Source organism: Dendropsophus ebraccatus, chromosome 5 (assembly GCF_027789765.1).
Source record: "Dendropsophus ebraccatus isolate aDenEbr1 chromosome 5, aDenEbr1.pat, whole genome shotgun sequence".
Lineage (NCBI taxonomy): Eukaryota > Metazoa > Chordata > Amphibia > Anura > Hylidae > Dendropsophus > Dendropsophus ebraccatus.
The window spans coordinates 19,729,687-19,747,580 of record NC_091458.1 but is presented as its reverse complement, the minus strand read 5'-3'; the positions used below and the strand labels follow the sequence as shown (position 1 = coordinate 19,747,580).

Sequence of the window (17,894 nt, the reverse complement as noted above, 5' to 3'; positions counted from 1 at the left end):
CATAGCACTCTCATGTTGTACACTATATGGCAGCATTATAAGTGTACTGCATACAGGGGCGGATTAACTTTACCATAGGCCCCGGGCGGTTCACCAAGCCTGGGCCTCCCCACCCCACTGTAACTATGGTAGCAATAGCCTGGCGTTCATAGTACAGGACAGATAATGTCATGATGTCCTGATTTGTGCAAAATTGCCATAGAAAAACAGATTTTTTTGCAAATCATGGCGGAAGTGTAGCCAGGAGACAGTACACCGCTGAAAGTATGTGTCTTTTTGGGTGGTCATGGGCCCCCCAGGAGCTCAGGGCCCCGAGCTGCCGCCCAAAACGCCCCTATTATAATCCACTACTGACTGCATAGCATTCTCATGTTGTGCACTGTATGGCAGTATTATTAGCGCACAGTACAGAGGTATTATAAGTGCTCTGTATGGCGGTATTTTTTGCCTTGATCCGGCTCGCTATATGAGGGGGTGTATTCAGAAGGATCACAGCTGTCTGATTCAATAACTTCATACACAATGTTTCTTTTTTTCTATTGCGAAATCCTGAAAACAAGGAATCTATTTAGATAGAGATTTCTCCCTCCTGTTGTTTGGCTGCTCTATCGCTCTCCCTATAATTCCTCTAGGACGGGGATATTTTTGTATTATTAAAGATCTAAGCTTGGCCTATCACACTGTATATGTTATATCCACCATGTGAGGGAAAGGTGACACCTCCGGAAAGGATTCGGCCCACGACCCCTCAGCATCCACACCAGTATGTGACTCAGCGGCGGGCGTTGGCACCTATTGGCACCAGTACAGTGATGGCAGAGATCCAGTCTACTCTGAAAAATAACCAGTCACTTCCAAATAAGTGGAAACATGAACATCTCGCTTAGATTCTCTTTGCTATTTTTTTACATTGCCATATGACATGAAATTCTCTAACTGCACCCAAGGGGGATGAGTATGAAGATAAGTATAGCCACTTAAAGGGGTGGTACAGAATGACTCAAACATGGTTGTTTTACTCCACTATTAGCACCACACTTCTCCACAGGTTGTCGGTGGTATCGCAGCTAAGCCACGATCACTCACAGTACATTGAGATCATTGCACTGGTGCATATAAGGAACCCATGCAGCATCTGCCATACTTGCTGTTGGTTTCCACTATATCATATTATGGTCGACAATGGTGACATGTGTGTTTAGTGATAAACCTGCTGAGAGTTATACCGCTCCCACCCTATAGAACATTCCATACAGTCTATGAAAAGGAGCAAAGTCCGTACTGGCTTAGCGTACACCCTTATATACACACACAGTCACCATTATATTACTGGCTGTATATTCTCCAGGTGTTGCAGAACTGCAGCTGTCTGGGCATGATGGGAGTTGTAGTTTGCAACACTTTGGAGACCTGTGCTCCATATAGTCATGGCGATCCGTATAGTCAGGTGCGATGTGTTCTAAAAAGTCACCTCCAGGGGGCACTGTCTACTTGAGTATTAAAGTGAATGGGCTCTAAGCCTCTATTCTTCTTGCCCTAAATTACCATTTTTGATGGTGAGCTCATAGACAGATATCAGACATCTCCTTTTGAAGATGGAACAAGGAGGTATTTCTTTGGCAGGCAGATGTCCTGCATTATAACTCTGCAACATGAATAAAACCAAACAACACAAAATAAAGACACAACAAATTGTAATCAGGTGTCAAATGGTCACAATTTTATTCAAAATCACATGACACCAAACAGGGCAGCCCCCCCCCCCCCAACTCAAGAAGAGTCACCCTCCAGTACTTAGGCAAAGAAAAACCCTCAGTGGAGGAAACCTCAAGCGAGTCATGGCTGAAGAGTTGCCCCTCCCCAGCGCTTAAGGGTAGGGTAGAACTTATAAAGCATAGTTTAAGAACTTGTTCATTTTATCTAATTTACAGACAATAACAAAAATAGACTAATTATACTACACCGGATGTAAGAAAGAGCTGGCTGTCGTTTCTGAGCATAGTTATGACGCAGCAGAGGGGGGCCGGCATGAGGGATGGCAGGAGTGGGTCAGCCGGCCTCCCGAAGATTACATCACTGTCAAAAGACGGCGGAAAGGGGGTCGACACGGGCGGGTCCACGGGCGGAGGTCGGGGAACACGGGGAAGGGGGCCATTCACATACATAACATACATTACAAAGTTGTATAACTTGTAATGTGTGTTATTTTGTGAATAATTTCTTAGCGGCGCATTACCCCTTTAAGGTCCACTGGCGCATCCAAGATGGCAGTGATTCAGGCAGCGGGCCTCTCTTTTATGGAACCTTCTTTATGACATAAGTGATTGTCCCCATAGCTCACGGTTGCCATGGTGACTACAGGTGCCCACAGTGATCTGCTGTATTCACCCTTTACTGACTGGTAATGCACTTTACTGTAGAGGTCACTAAACACACTGGTGACCAGGTGCTTCAGGTATTAAGAACAAGAAATAAAAGGTTGATAACATGATGAAAAAAGAAGACGACATGTACAGGTAGCTGTGGATGTGATATGACCGAGACTGGCCCTGTAACCAGCACGTCTCCTAACTTTGGGGACAAAAAAAGATGGTGCTGTGTTGTTTTTATTTTATTATTATTATAGTAATTGCTTATATCATTGCAGTTATATGATCGCTTCATTGCTAACTACTCCAATCACCCAGTGAACCAATGATACTAAATGCGTCATCTGTTGTGTCTATGGTAGGTTAACAATAAAGTATTGCAGTAGATGACCTCATCTTTTATTGGCTTTGTGTTTGCTGCCACCTAGTGGCTTGCTCAGGTATACCAATGACTGCTGATTGTTTCCAGAACATCGTCACCTACATCTAAAATCATGGCTTCCTTCTTATCTCAGCCGCAGCAGCAGCAGTTCAGTGCCTAATGTAACTGCTTCCTTTCTGTGCTTTTACAATGTGCTTTTACAGTGTGCTTTTACAATGAGCAAGTAGTGAAATATTCCACTTTCGAGAATTCAAATCGAATAGGCACCGATATTCGACTATTCGAACGAATATTCGATCCTATTATAGTCTATGGGAAAAAAATTTTAGGCACTTGGAAATCCAAATTCGACCATTTGGAGGTCACCAAGTCCCCCATGAAACCTCCCTAAACTATGCCAACACCTCCGGAATGACACTGGGACATTAGGGGGAGCATGCCTGGGTGCACCCAACACCCCAAAATCGCAGTATAATGCCACTCTCTGCAGTTGCGAAGGAAAAATATTTGCGAACGCTTTACGAATGTTTATGGCAATGTTCACACATTCCCTTCGTATTTCGTGCGCAGCATTACATACATGATTCCAATGTGCGTCCGTAGAGCTTCATGTTATTCGCTGTACGAACGCTAGGCCGCAGAACAGCAGAGATTAGGCAACTGGCACAATAGGTATCACGTGCCTTTTACTGGGCTACTGGAACAGTATATATCAGGTGCCCTTAGTGGGCTAAACCAGGGACACTATAAGTCACTTGTACACACAGGGTACTGGAATGAATCCACCTGCTGATGCTGCTGCTGTTATATCATCTATTTCTTAGCACTGAGAAGCTTTGGATTCAGAGATGACTTTTTCGCTGGATCTTAGCCCTGACAAGGACTTTTGGGTTCTCTAGTAATCCTGCCTGACCAAAACACTACTAAAACCTCTCTCTCCCTGCTGCAAGATCTTTCCCTGACTAGGTTGAAAGCTCATCTGCGGTCGAGAGGCAGAAGTCAAGTATTTAAGATTCGAGGTCATGTGGTTCAGCCATCCAATGAGGGTAGGCGCTGTTTTCGCGCTGCGTGCGTACTCCCAGGATCCCTCACGACCTCCCTGCATGGTCATTGGATTATAAAAAAGCGCTAACTGCGATGGGAGGGCTTTTGAATGTTTCCCGCGTATTTGTCACACTGCTAGATTGAATTCGAATCTTTCGAATACCGCAATATTAAATCGAATACCATCTCGATCGAATCGTATTCGCTCATCACTATCGGTAACCCCTTCTCCTCCCAACCACAGAATGCCAGCCATTTAACTAAGTAAATGCTGTGATGGTGACTTCTATACACTTAAGAGCTGGGTCATTGGTGATGAAGTGGTCAATCACAGAGTGCTAACCAATCATCACGGTAGCATACCTCCTAAGACGTGCCAGGACAGGAACCAAGTCACAATCACCTCAGGCTATGTTCACACAAAGCATTTACTCAGCATTAATTAGTGCTATTTTGCCACAAAGTCACAATTTCACAGTAAAATAGGTAGAAAAAATGTATAGTATGGTACCGTGTTAGCCAGAAAAATCCATAAACTTCATTTGTGAAATTGTGAACAGCTCTAATAATTTTTTGTTGGTATCGCTCCTAAAATACTTTGATTACAAGTATTTACCACGATACAGTAAAGTAGCCATATTTTTACAGCGATTTTGACCAAATTGCGACAAAGTGGTGCAAATTAACGCTAATTAAGTGGGCATTAAATGCTATGTGTGAACATAGCCTTATGTGAAAAAAAACATGTCCAAATGTGATTCCAACAGCGGCACAATGTTGTTAAAGGGGCACTCCGGCAACAATCTTGTTCTTTCCAATAAACTTGTTTCAGAAATCTCCAGTCTTCCAGTACTTGCTGTATGTCCTGCAGGAAGTGGTGTATTCTTTCCAGTCTGACACAGTGCTCTCTGCTGCCACCTCTGTCCATGTCAGGAACTGTCCAGAGCAGGAGAGGTTTTCTATGGGGATTTCCTGCTGCTCTGGACAGTTCCTGACATGGACAGAGGTGGCAGCAGAGAGCACTGTGTCAGACTGGAAAGAATAAACCACTGCCTGGACTGGATATGTTTAAATAGAAGTAAATTACAAATCTATATAACTTCCTGACACCAGCTGATTTTGAAGAAAAAGATTTTCACTGGAGTACCCCTTTAAACCACCACCTTTTCTACTCCCCACAGACAGCCCCTTTAAGGGCTGTTTTGTTGATTTTATTGTCAGTTGTAATAGATATTTTTATGTGCTCATGGATACAGCCTATGGCCATACGCTGTATTTAGGTTTCCCTGGCAGCACTGGGTTGGCATCCAACTTCTGCAGATACAGAAAAGAAAATTCATGAGTATTGTAGTTTTTTTAACAGACGGAGGGCCACAGGGTTCTCCATCACTGCTGTAAAAGACTGGGGGCCTAGAGCCATCGAGCAGTCCTAAAGCCGACAGTTGGAGGGCCACAGGTTTCCCCATCCCTGATGTTGTAAGAGACTTTCAGTGGGTATACTATTAGTAGTAGGATCATCCAGGAGTACGGGCTCTTATGCATTGTACTCGCTCACATACTACACGCAAACATTCACTGCACAGATGCATGAGCACAAGGTACATTCAGGTGTAGATGGGCACATATATTAATAGACTCTTCCCGAAGGGGTAGTTAGGCAAACAAGCCGGTGTACTTTATTTTGCCACCCCCTTCAGGGTCCTCAGTTGCCTCTTTCTTATTCAGTGTGTGTATATGTATATGTATATATATATATATATATATATATATATATATATATATATATATATATATATATATAATTTAATTATTTTTTTTTTCTTACTTTTTAAAAGAGCCTTATAAAGTGATGGCATGGCACTAGACTACATCATCTTTTTATAAATTAGGTGATCCAAACTGTGAGGCACTCACTCATCCTAGGATTCTGCAGCCCATTTACCATTGTTGTCACTTTCTCTGAGTGGTGGGGGAAGCAGGACTCACAGGCTTTCTCTATGAGTGGTGGGGGAAGCAGGACTCACAGGCTTTCTCTATGAGTGGTGGGGGAAGCAGGGCTCACAGGCTCTCTCTATGAGTGGTGGGGAAAGCAGGACTCACAGGCTTTCTATATGAGTGGTGGGGAAGCAGGACTCACAGGCTTTCTCGGAGTGATGGGGGAAGCAGGACTCACAGACTTTCTCGGAGTGATGGGGGAAGCAGGAGTCACAGGCTTTCTCTATGAGGGGTGAGGGAAGCAGGAGTCACAGGCTTTCTCTATGAGTGGTGGGGAAGCAGGACTCCCAGGCTTTCTCTATGAGGGGTGGGGGAAGCAGGAGTCACAGGCTTTCTCTATGAGGGGTGAGGGAAGCAGGAGTCACAGGCTTTCTCTATGAGTGGTGGGGAAGCAGGACTCCCAGGCTTTCTCTATGAGTGGTGGGGGAAGCAGGACTCACAGGCTTTCTCTATGAGTGGTGGGCGGAGCAGGACTCCCAGGCTTTCTCTATGAATGGTGGGGGGAGCAGGACTCACAGGCTTTCTCTATGAGTGATGGGGGAAGCAGGACTCCCAGGCTTTCTCTATGAATGGTGGGGGGAGCAGGACTCACAGGCTTTCTCTATGAGGGGTGGGGGAAGCAGGACTCACAGGCTTTCTCTATGAGTGGTGGGGAAGCAGGACTCCCAGGATCTCTCTATGAGTGGTGGGGAAGAAGGACTCCCAGGCTCTCTCTCTATGTGGTGGAGGATACAGGAATTACAGGCTCTCTCTATGAGTGGTGGGGGGAGCAGGACTCACAGGCTTTCTATATGAGTGGTGGGGGGAGCAGGACTCACAGGCTTTCTCTATGAGTGGTGGGGCGAGCAGGACTCCCAGGCTTTCTCTATGAGTGGTGGGGCGAGCAGGACTCCCAGGCTTTCTCTATGAGTGGTGGGGGGGGGGGGGCGAGCAGGACTCACAGTGCCCTTGGACATCAGACCTCACACACTTTCTCAATCCCATTCTGCACCTTATATCCCAAGCTACAGAATGATGACATAAAACTCCTCTTTATGCAAAATTCTCTTTATTTACATAAAATACAGAGTCTCTATAAGATGTTGGATACACCGAATACAGTAATCGGATTACTGCTAGCAATCAGTCAAATGACACGGTAACAATATAAAGTTTTAAAAGCAAAATGATAAAACTTCTGCCATTTGGGACTTATTCAATAACATGGCAATGATATGCTGCAATGTGCTGCAAGGGTTTGGCTGTAGAACGGCTGATTGGTAAGAACTACAGCCCACCATGTGCGTGCCACGTATTAAAAAAGCCTAGGTGGTCAGTAGGAGGTCTCTGCTCGCCAAATCAAGCTTTAAAGGGGTATTACAGAAGAATACCAGGGTCTCTTTTTAATTTTACAAACAGCGCCACCTTTAGTCACGGGCTGCATCCGGTATTACAGCTGAACTGCAATATTAGTTACAGCCTGCGGACACAAGTGGCGCCGTTTCCAGATCAAAACGAGGCCTTGGTTTCTCTTGTCTTAAACCACCTCTTTGAATTTCGGCAGGTCTAATATAGTGTGTCCAATATTTATCACGGCCACCTGAGCGAACAAACCCTACATGTACCTGTCCCCATCGGTCACATTGTCAGATTATACAACACTGAAACATACTAGAACCAAAATGACTCTTAGGCCTTGTTCACACATACACAGTATTACAGATGGTACATAGCTAGGAAAGGCCTCCCATCCACACTGTGCTTTTCCCATCTGTTGCATCCCAATGGCTGAGAGAGTAATCCCAGTTATTGGAATGAAGGCCACACATGATGATTTGTGCTCAACTATGGAGAACCCCTTTAAATGTTGACTTCCCTTGTAGAACTTCCTTAACTGCATTCCTAATAGTACTTGTGCTGGCACAGAACACTCTTTCCTACGCTAAGATTGTCTACTTGATTCCGGAAACAGCGCCACACCTGTCCATGGGTCGTGTCTGGTATTGCAGCTCTGCTCAGTGCATAAAGTTGAGCTGCAATACCATATAACAACCTGAAGGGAGTGACACTGTTTTTGGAAGAAAGAAGCCTTTTTTTATTCTTATCCTAGACGAACCCCTTTTCCAACAATAAAATTTATATAACTTGACTTGGAAACATATCAGTTATTTTACTATTTTTCTGTGGTCTCTCATGGTTTCCTTTAGATCTGACGCAAACTGTCCGCTCCTTGCTTCTCACTGCCCCACTTCCTGTTAGGTGTAAATCCTGTTGTACACTCCATCTGGGAATTCAGCTAACTATCTCTCCTTCCCATAATGTAAAAAAACAAATACCTGTGAGTGTAGTGGGCAGGGTTATAGACAACATGGTTTAAAAAGGAGACAGAGTTGGCTGCATTCCCAGCTAGAGCGTATAACAGGAACTCTGTTGCAGGACGTACACTTGACAGGAAGTGAGGCAATGAAAAAAACAAATCAAACACAGAAAAGTTGTAACATAACATAGACCAATATGTTCTTTTTTTAGATATAATAAATAGGTTTCATCATTTGAACTCCCATTTAACTTCAGTAAAACTAATAGAATGTGCAAAATATATATGGGTAACTGACCAAACCAGACCGACCCACTAAGAAGTGTGGACTCTGAATTCTGGGTGGTGGTAAGAACCAACCAAAAAGTTGTCAGATATGCCATCATCTATATTAGTGGGAAACCCTAAGGGTATTGGGAAAAGTGTTAAAGGCTACGGGTCCCACACTTGGAGGAGACCATGCCCACCATGCCCTAACAGTGCATGCTAGTCTCATGGGTGGGGGTCCTATGGGAACCCTTTATTTTAGCACCATTAGAATATGGGATAGGCCTACCAAAGAGTACTGCACTATTTATAGGCACTTCATCTATGAGTGCCCATGGTTGGCCGCCTCTATTTATTGTCTATGGGGAACAGCACTGTTCTCGCTATCGATCAGAAACCTATCCAGTTTCCATGATGGCAAAACCCAATTAATTCCGAACCCAAATCCCTGCTGCCAATACATGTTGGCTCATGATGTACGGCTTTGGCGTTTGCATTGTTTTTTTTTTTTTTTTTTTTTTTTTAGACCTCCTCTTTTTTACTTACATTTTTGAAATAAAAAAAAACCTGAACCACAAAAATCACATTGTGCATCGCCACCAATCTGCTTATAGGTTATGAAGGACACTTCAGCTTCATTACAATGGGGGGGTGGGGGGGCAAGGTGGTCACCTTCCTTCTGTGAATATTGCACTTTACCTTTGTTCACTTAACAACATTGCATACAAAATATCACAGCTTGGAGCCATCGTGAGCACACTGATGAATGAAGGTAAAATGATCTGGAGTAAACATCTCGTACATTACAAAAAAAAACAAACAAAAAAAAACATACAAATATATCAATCAAGTACGACAGGCGCCCGCTGCTCTTGTATAGGAAGAGAAGGAGGCGCTGTAAGTATGTGCAAAACTTTTTTTAAAATTTTTTTTATGTATTTTTTTTTTTTTGGTCAGCTTTTTCCTTACCCAACACCTTTTTATAGTATGAGGCAGCTACATAGTTACATAGGCAAACACCCCGCTGCAAGGCTGTATATATATATATTTCACTGAGAGGGTGCTTTAATACTATATAAAGAAAAAGAAAGTGCGGATGGCACAATGGAGGACGCTATTGCATGGGCACATGTGCTGGCACAGCAATTCTCTGATATTTTTTATTGCCTGTCCTCAGTCCTCAGATATGTTTCAGACCCCAAAATAAGGAGCACCAATGGACTGACTGCTGTGTTGGCACCCCCATGCTCTTTGTAAAAATATAGGATGATCCTCTGATCTGCAAGAGGTGTTTTATTCCACTGCAGTGCCTCCGCAGGGGAAAAGAAGCATTGCATGGTGCCAGTCAAAAATATACAGACAAAAAAGGTCCTCCCCCTCTCCGCTCTGGTTATCTGATGGGGAACTCCCTTCATAGGGGTATTTGAGAGTTTTCATCCAAGCCCCTATACATTGTACCCTGGATATATGGGGTTGTTAAAGGGGGGTTTTCCAAGCTAACAAAAACACTTTTTTCGAGAAACAGCGTCACTCTTGTCCTCAGTTACGTGCGGGTTTTGCTGCACATGTTTAGTGATGTGAATAGAGCTGGATTGTAATACCACAAACCACCTGAGGACAGGGGTGGTGCTGTTTTGGCAAGAAAGGAATAGTGTTTTTTTTTCTAATTTTGGATAACCCGTTTAATCTGTGTTTGGAGGTATCAAAACAAATTTAATAGGAAGTTACACTGTTAATAACTCCTTAATGTACTCTTCCTAACTGCAGCCGCCTTTAGACAAACTACAGTAGTCTATAGCTTGCAGCCTGTAGTCTGCACCCCAAAATGTAAACTATAGACCACCAGTCATGTATATTAGGAAGTCAAAGATATTGCGAATAATCGATATAGGAGCCTAGTAGAGCAGCACTGCCAATCTGTGGCTCTCTGACTATTGCAAAACTACAACTCCCAGCAATAGGATTCAGAGTAAACTCCTCATAGTGCAGGCATAGATTCTGTGGGCTGAACCAGTTTAAGAGTATTCTGCATGAAGCCTCAGTGGCGCCCCATGCTGGTCCGCTGGCAGGATGACGTTCTTAGATGTCATGGTTTGGCACACAAGATAGAGGCTTACACTGCGAGTATCTGACACATAAACAAGTGGACAAAAATGTATACAGCTACAGGTCAATACCAAATAGATCTCTACCAACCCTATAAAAAAAAAAAAGAAGCTATATTACTACATTCACAAATTATCATGCCATGTGCCATGACTACATGTTACCGGAGTGCAAACAGTTGTTCCCTGCATTCCCTTACAACACAGCGTCTGGCTCTGCGGGGCAGGAAGTCTGGTGTGCGCTGGTAAATACCTTCCGCTATTATTTCCTATATCAGGTTTATATTACATACATCACATCTCTTTTTTACAATACATCTGTGAATGTTACAACAGCTTTTTATATATATATATATTTTTTTTCCGTTCAGTATACATGACTCCATCTTCTAAATCTGTGTTGACTAATATGGCACATTAGATGGCGCCCAGTTCAAGCACAGTCTAGGTAGGCAATTACGGGCTGCAGGGAAAGAGAGCGTCATAGGAGCAAAGCGGCTCCTGTAAGATCTGGATGAGAGGTCAGGGGTGGGCAATATCTATTCTTAATGGGTCAAGTTCAGAAATAAGACCACTGCTTGGGAGGTGTCAAGTGTGGGTCAAAAAGACATGGCCTACTCAGAACCTATTGGGTACAGGTCATGGCAACATACCACTGGTGGCCAGGTCAGTAGAAAACAGACCATTGATAGTCAGCCAACAGCCATGTATGGGCCAGTCAAGGGACTCTCAGTCTTGGGGATTGTCAGTAGACCATGGGTTATGCCTGAATTAGTACGGTTCAGACAAGAGTCATTGGTCAAATATTTGTCAGTAACAAGGCTTAGGGGACCCAGTCAGTGCTACGGACTGGTATTCAGAACTCCTGGCATCACCATCCATTATGAGGCCGAGAGCTCCAAAACTGCATGTCAGGACAGTAGCAAAAAGATTTTAACAGTTTCGGAGATCCCAGCATCATTGTGAACTATGATGCTGGGAGCTACGAACTCTGTAGCACTTCACCCATATTACAGTCCGTGCACAGAATGTGTGAATGCCACCTTAGATGTACTTGGGCCAGGCAAGAGACTCTGGTCATGTCTGGGTTAGAAAAAAATGATGGCTGGGCTATGCAAGGTGGTGAAAGTCATTACAAGACCACTGGTCCTGTGTGGGATGATTTAGAGAGCAATGGTGGTCATGCCTGGTTGGACATAGAGAGAGCATGTCTGGGATAATATGAAGGACATTGGTGGTCACATCTGGGTACTGTAAAGACCACTGGTAGTCATGCCTGGTTTTCTAGAGAAACAATATGTGGTCATGTCTGGGGGCTGCTATAGAGACAACTGGAAGTCACGCCTGGGCGCCAGCAAAGAGATCATTTGTGGTCATGCCTAGGTTGGTAGTGAGACAATTACTGGCCATACACTTGCTAAAAAGGCCACTAGGGGTCATGGTTAAGTTGCTACAGGGACAGGAAAAAGACCACTGGTGGTTATAATTGGGTTGCTGTAGAGACCACTGGTGGTCATGACTTAGTTGCTATAAAGACCACTAGTGGCCATGTCTTGGATCCTACAGAGGCCATTGGTGCTTAGGTTTCTATAGAGACCAATGGTGGTCATATCTGGGTTATGCAAGGTATTCATAGTCATATAATGGGTCAGAAGATAATCAAGAAAGACACCAAGGGTCATACTAAACTAATTGGTAAGTTGAAGCCACCATACTGTATATGCAGTACATGTTCCATGTTAAACCATAACAGAATCTACCACCTCCGATACGAGAGGACTTAGTCACAGACCAACGCCCTATACACAGTGTCTGCTTTGGTTAGCATTGTCTTATTCTCATCGTCTAACGGACTGGATGAAGGTCCAAGCCCCCCCACCCATTGCCCACCACTGACTTTCACACCCTCCATTAGCTTATAATTGTTTTCTGTGTATACTGTTTAAAAAAAAATAAAGACTTAGAGAGTCTCTCGACTACAAAGTACTCTCTACGATATTCAATAATCAAAAGTATAGCAAAACTTTGCACCTCAGTAGGAAGCTGCGGGATATTCCATAGGGATAAGGAAAAATTTTCACATTATTATTATTTTTTAGCCGACAGCTACTATCCACATTCAGTAAAAAGAAGTCTTTTTTTTTTGGCAGAATCTGTGAATTCTAACTACCAAGTGTGACGCGACATCACGAAGGATGCGGAGGCCGCAGAGCTATAACGTAATACCAGTATATACAGTTCTACATCTTTATGGCACACATTCTGCTTTTTAACCGAGTCGCTGGCAAAATACCTGGTTAAAAAAGCTTATATATTCTCTATGAATTAGACAGTACAGCTTATTTTACTGTTTTCGTTTTCCGTTTTTTTTTTTTTTTTTTAAAGTTTTCCGTTATTTTTTTCCGTCTTGTATATAAAACAAAAGCACTACACGTAACTGGAACAAGGCAAACCGAGGGTGGGTTATACATATACAAATGTATGTCTGTACAAGAGGGGGGAGAAAAAAATCCAAAAAAAATCTTAATCCTGTGTCTATAAAAAAAAAAAATCTTACAAAGCAGTGGGGATTAATTACTGCTGAAAAGTAGTAAAAAACTAAAACATCATAGTAGTGCCATTTTGCTAACGTTAGATAAAGCACTGTAAGAAAAAAAAAAAAATCAAACACAGGTCGTTCATTGCACATTACTGCCACATTGTTTTGGGGCCAGCAAGGACACTAGAAATGCATATATGTTTGATGCTACATGACAGGCGGCCGATGGGATCGGACTGAGAGTTGAAGTCGTGTGTTGCACGTTCTATAATTACGTGCATGACCTCAGGTCAGGTGACGGGTTATAGCGCGTAGGGCGTAGAGGAGCTCCGCCTGCATACGGGCCTCCATGAGGAGCAGGTTGACGTGGACCTGAAAACATAAAGAAGAGCAGAGGAGAGGACGTTAGGAGATGGCTGTAAAGTTGGCGGCCTACCATACAAATACACATAGGGGGAGATTTATCAAATATGGTGAAAAGTAGAATTGGCTCAGTTGCCCCTAGCAACCAGATTCCACCTTTATCTTCCAAGGAATCTGTGAAGGAAAAAAAGTGGAATCTGATTGGTTGCTAGGGGCAACTGAGACAGTTTTACTTTACACCAGTTTGATAAATCTTCCCCATAATTCCTACTGGCAAATGGAATTGGCAGCTCTGGATGTGACTACAGTACAAGTACGGGTTCGACATGGTTATATGGCAGTGTAAAGAAAAGTTATACATCCCTCACAAAGTTTATGGCGTCTGCTTGCTGTCAGGGAATAAGGACATTTTTGGATACAGCCAATTTATATTTAAAGGGGTACTCTCCCCAAGTGATGACATATGACTAGGATATGCCATCACCTTATGACCTGCCACCTTTTTATTCCTCTGCACAGCAGTGTCGGCTGTATTTTGCCGCACAGCTGTATCTAGGAGCTTTGCTGTGCAGGAAAAAAAAAAGCACTACTTAAAGTGCCCATACACTTCATGCTAAAGTCAGCCATCAGTATAAGGTGTATGGGGGCCTCCCAACTCTCCACTGACTCATCCCTCCGAGAAATAGGATTGGCTAGTGGAGAGAAGGGTTGGGGATAATGTATTTTTAACACCCAATCCTATTGTTCTGGAAGGGATGAGTTGGTGGTAGAAAAGTCAGGCAGCGTAGGGGGAACATGTGAACGTTTGGCCAATGCCGAATGTTTATGTGTATGAGGAGGACCCAGAGCAATCAGTCTTCCACCATCACTTTATGACACAGGAATACCATACAATAGGTCTATCTAGGTAGAGATGTAGGAGCTGCACAACACATTAGCGGCATTTTACCCTCAGCATAGTAAGCTACAGCCAGTACGTACAGTAGTAGGGACTCTACTGCCGGACTCCCAGCTCTGGTAGTGTAGACAGCTGCGATGCATACAATACATGCACATGTCTCTATTCATGTACACTGGTCCGGATGAGGCAGATACAGGGGGCTGCAGCGTGCAGGTATGATTTAATTCCGCTATGTCACCCGCTACAGTCTGTATTCTGTAACCACATATTCCCATTCATTGACAGCAAGCATATCCACGCAATATGCTATCATCTTATGAGATAACAAAAGTACTATAAAGCTGAGGGGTTGCTAGAAGACAGTCCAGACTGGAAGCGAAGGTCTTGAAAACATATAGAAACTGACATAATGCACGTAACATTCTGAATACGTTGTTCCTATAGACAGCTCTGTACAGAGTAGTGGCCATAGCAGGTTGCTGTAGCTCTCATTCAATTCACTGGGAGCTGCAGTAAGCTGTTATGACCACTACACAATGTATGGAGCTGTCTGCTTGCAATTCTATTCTCTGTATATACGGGACCCACACCACTGGCAAGCAGCTGATCAACCAATAGTGATGATCTATCCTGAGGACAGGTCATCCATGAATATAGCCAAAAAAAAACCCTCGAGACAAGGCTGGCTTCAGCGTACCTTTTCAGAGTGCTTGAACTGGCGCCAGTACCCGTCATACATGCGTTTGGTGGCTCGTTCAGGGTAACAGGTCACAGTTTTAATGTAAACCTTAAGGCTTCTCTCAAGTAACTGATTAACTTCCCCGTAGTCATAGTCATCGTACCTGGGGAAAATCAGGTCAGAGACAAACAATTAACAAGTCAGCCAATTTCTCGAGTGTACATGTACAGTATATAGCAACCCTAGACACCTTCATTAATGATTACATGCCATCCACCTGCACATGAGCCACTGGCTAACCTAATGTGATGCCTGGGAGACCACAGTGATTACTGATAGGTTCATTAAAGAAGCACTACGGAAAAAATCATATTTGCACATATAATGCTGACCAGGATTACTACAGTGTCATTTGTTTCGTCCCAGCTCAGTTGCATCTATATATAGAGGCCTTGCATTACTGCAGCTGGGTCATGTAAGAAAAGTACTTGCTCTAATAAAAGTACTAGCTCTACTGTAGACTCTGTATTCTTTAAGGGAGCAGGACAGCAGTGATATAGTAGTGGAGTCCATACAATAAGCAGCTGCACTCCTCCTGAGTCACCCTGCCCATGTCTGCTATTTTTAGATTTCCAATATTGTGTTCTTCAATCTGCGGTCTTATGTAAAGTGCCGTACATACCTGATTCCAAACATACAGTGAACATAGTTAAACAAGGCTCTTCTCAACATGGTGGTGTCCACGTCTTCATGGGTGGCCATGGTGTTGTAGGTGAGATTATAGACCATTCGAAACTTGTCATCGAGGAGATGGCCAATGTCGGAGTAAAGTCTGTTCACCAGTGAGAAACCGTGATCCTCCCAGGAGTAGTCCTGTGCCACATAGACCATAAGATGAGAACACATACAGATACCTTGTGAAGTTTACTATACAATGGTGCAACAGGACTGTAATCAAAAGGGAAACCCTGTGTGTTTTCTGATCATGAGGTCTATGTAGGCTGGCAAGAAGAGGGAGAATAGGGAGCGGAATAATAAATAACAGCAAGATCAGACTACAAAGGGTTCATGTGTAGTCTGTTACCATGGAAACACAAGTCTGCACAGGAGCTTAACACACAAAACTGTATAATATCTGTAATCAAAGCAACCTGCAACCTTCAGGATTTTATTTTTGCATAACTTTTGGAGTGTAAGGGCTATTAAATAAGCTAAACATTGTTATAGAATTTGTCGGTAGTGTCCCTTTAAATTTATAGACACGTCTGCTGATGTGGTGTGATCCTCCAGATAAACAAAACCAAGGAAATATTTATTGGCTGGGGCAGAAGAAAAAGCAGACAACTATAAAGGAGACACAATCTCACTGGTCTATTCTTCAGCATATCTATAACCTCCATTGTATCCTCCATCATGTGATGATCTGTGAAAATTTTACTGCAAACTGTGACGGGTGCATGAACTTTCCTTCGCTAGGGGCGGCATTCGTCTGAACTTTATTGCTGGTGAGCGCTGGCTCTGGGCCTAGTAAATATTTCTATTGTCAGACTGGCTGTTACATAGTCTTGTCCTATCAATGTTGCAGAGGATACAGGTTGGTTCTATCACAAACCCTGTTTTAGTGATACTGAGCTCCAATCCTCTACATGGATGGCTAGTTCACTTTAAAGGGAACATGTCACCATAAAAATCTACCATCATCGTGTTATATGGTGGGAGGAGCTGAGCAGATTGATATATATTTTTGCAGGAAAAGATTCAGTAGAATCTGTTAATTAATTATTTATTCATTTATTTCTCTGCTCATTTTGGGCTTAGGAGTCCAGTGGGCGTGCTCACTCATTGATTAGGACCACCTGCTGGACTCTTAAGCCCAGAATAAACAGAAAAATAAATGAATAAATAACAGGTTCTACTGAATCTTTCCCCACACCAATATATATTAATCCGCTCAGCTTCCCCTGCTCTATAACATGGTCAGACTGCTTGTTCAGTTTGACAAATTCTCCTTAATCCTGGCATCAATGTACAGACCGATAACGTAAACCTACATGTGCTCGGAATGTGGGCAGATGTTCTTCTCCTCGCCTCGCAAAATCTTTATATCCAAACCCTGGATCTTCTATATAACGGGAGGCATTTGACATTGAAACCACGTCGTCATCAAAAGCTGATAAGAGAAAGTTACAGGAAACGTCAGGTTTTTGGAGTTCATAGGGCAAATTTCAACAGTATAGGTACAAACAACTAAGGCTTTGTTCACATGTGAATCAATCTCAGAATCAGTTTAAAAAAAATGTTGCATACAGCTCTGGAGTATAATACATGATATAACTCAAGATCAGTACAGGATCAGTAATGTAATGTATGTACACAGTGACCCCACCAGCAGAATAGTGAGTGCAGCTCTGGAGTATAATACAGTATGTGACTAAGGATCAGTACAGGATCAGTAATGTAATGTATGTACACAGTGACCCCACCAGCAGAATAGTGAGTGCAGCTCTGGAGTATAATACAGGATGGAACTCAGGATCAGTAATGTAATGTATATCCACAGTGATTCCACCAGCTTAATAGTGAGTGCAGCTCTGGAAGTAACTCAGGATCAGTACAGGATAAGCACTGCAATATTTGTATTGGATTTCATGGAAACCTATATGCGTTGGTACCTATAGGTGACATATCCTTTCTGCTGTTCACAGTGATGCATGGATTGTAACTAATCATTTGGAGATGTCACTAAATTGTCAGCTTTATGGACTGGTGTCTAGGTAGGGAAGGCTGATGTGACTGTGGTGTTTGCAGTAGCCAGGCAATTCTCTAGAGTTCCAATAATGTGTTACTAAGCAAATAACGTTCCTCTATCTATAAAGAGCGTCCTTTATTCCTGAAGAGGCAGGTGGCTGCATTGTGTAACTAACTTCCATGGAGTTAATCACCTCCTGGCTGAC

At 43.2% G+C, this 17,894-nt stretch overlaps 1 protein-coding gene across 2 annotated transcripts in view; it reads right to left on the bottom strand.

Moving 5' to 3' along the window:
- Window positions 1-8,299: 8,299 nt before the first annotated feature.
- SESN3 (sestrin 3) overlaps window positions 8,300-17,894 on the bottom strand; it is a 67,258-nt gene continuing 57,663 nt past the window's right edge. For both annotated transcript variants that reach the window (XM_069969631.1, XM_069969632.1), the window contains 4 exons: window positions 16,992-17,110; window positions 15,623-15,813; window positions 14,959-15,103; window positions 8,300-13,369 (listed from right to left, as the gene is read on the bottom strand). In XM_069969631.1, the coding sequence (XP_069825732.1) occupies window positions 13,283-13,369; window positions 14,959-15,103; window positions 15,623-15,813; window positions 16,992-17,110 (542 nt within the window). In that variant the 3' untranslated portion in view covers window positions 8,300-13,282. The remainder of the gene's footprint in view (window positions 13,370-14,958; window positions 15,104-15,622; window positions 15,814-16,991; window positions 17,111-17,894) is intronic.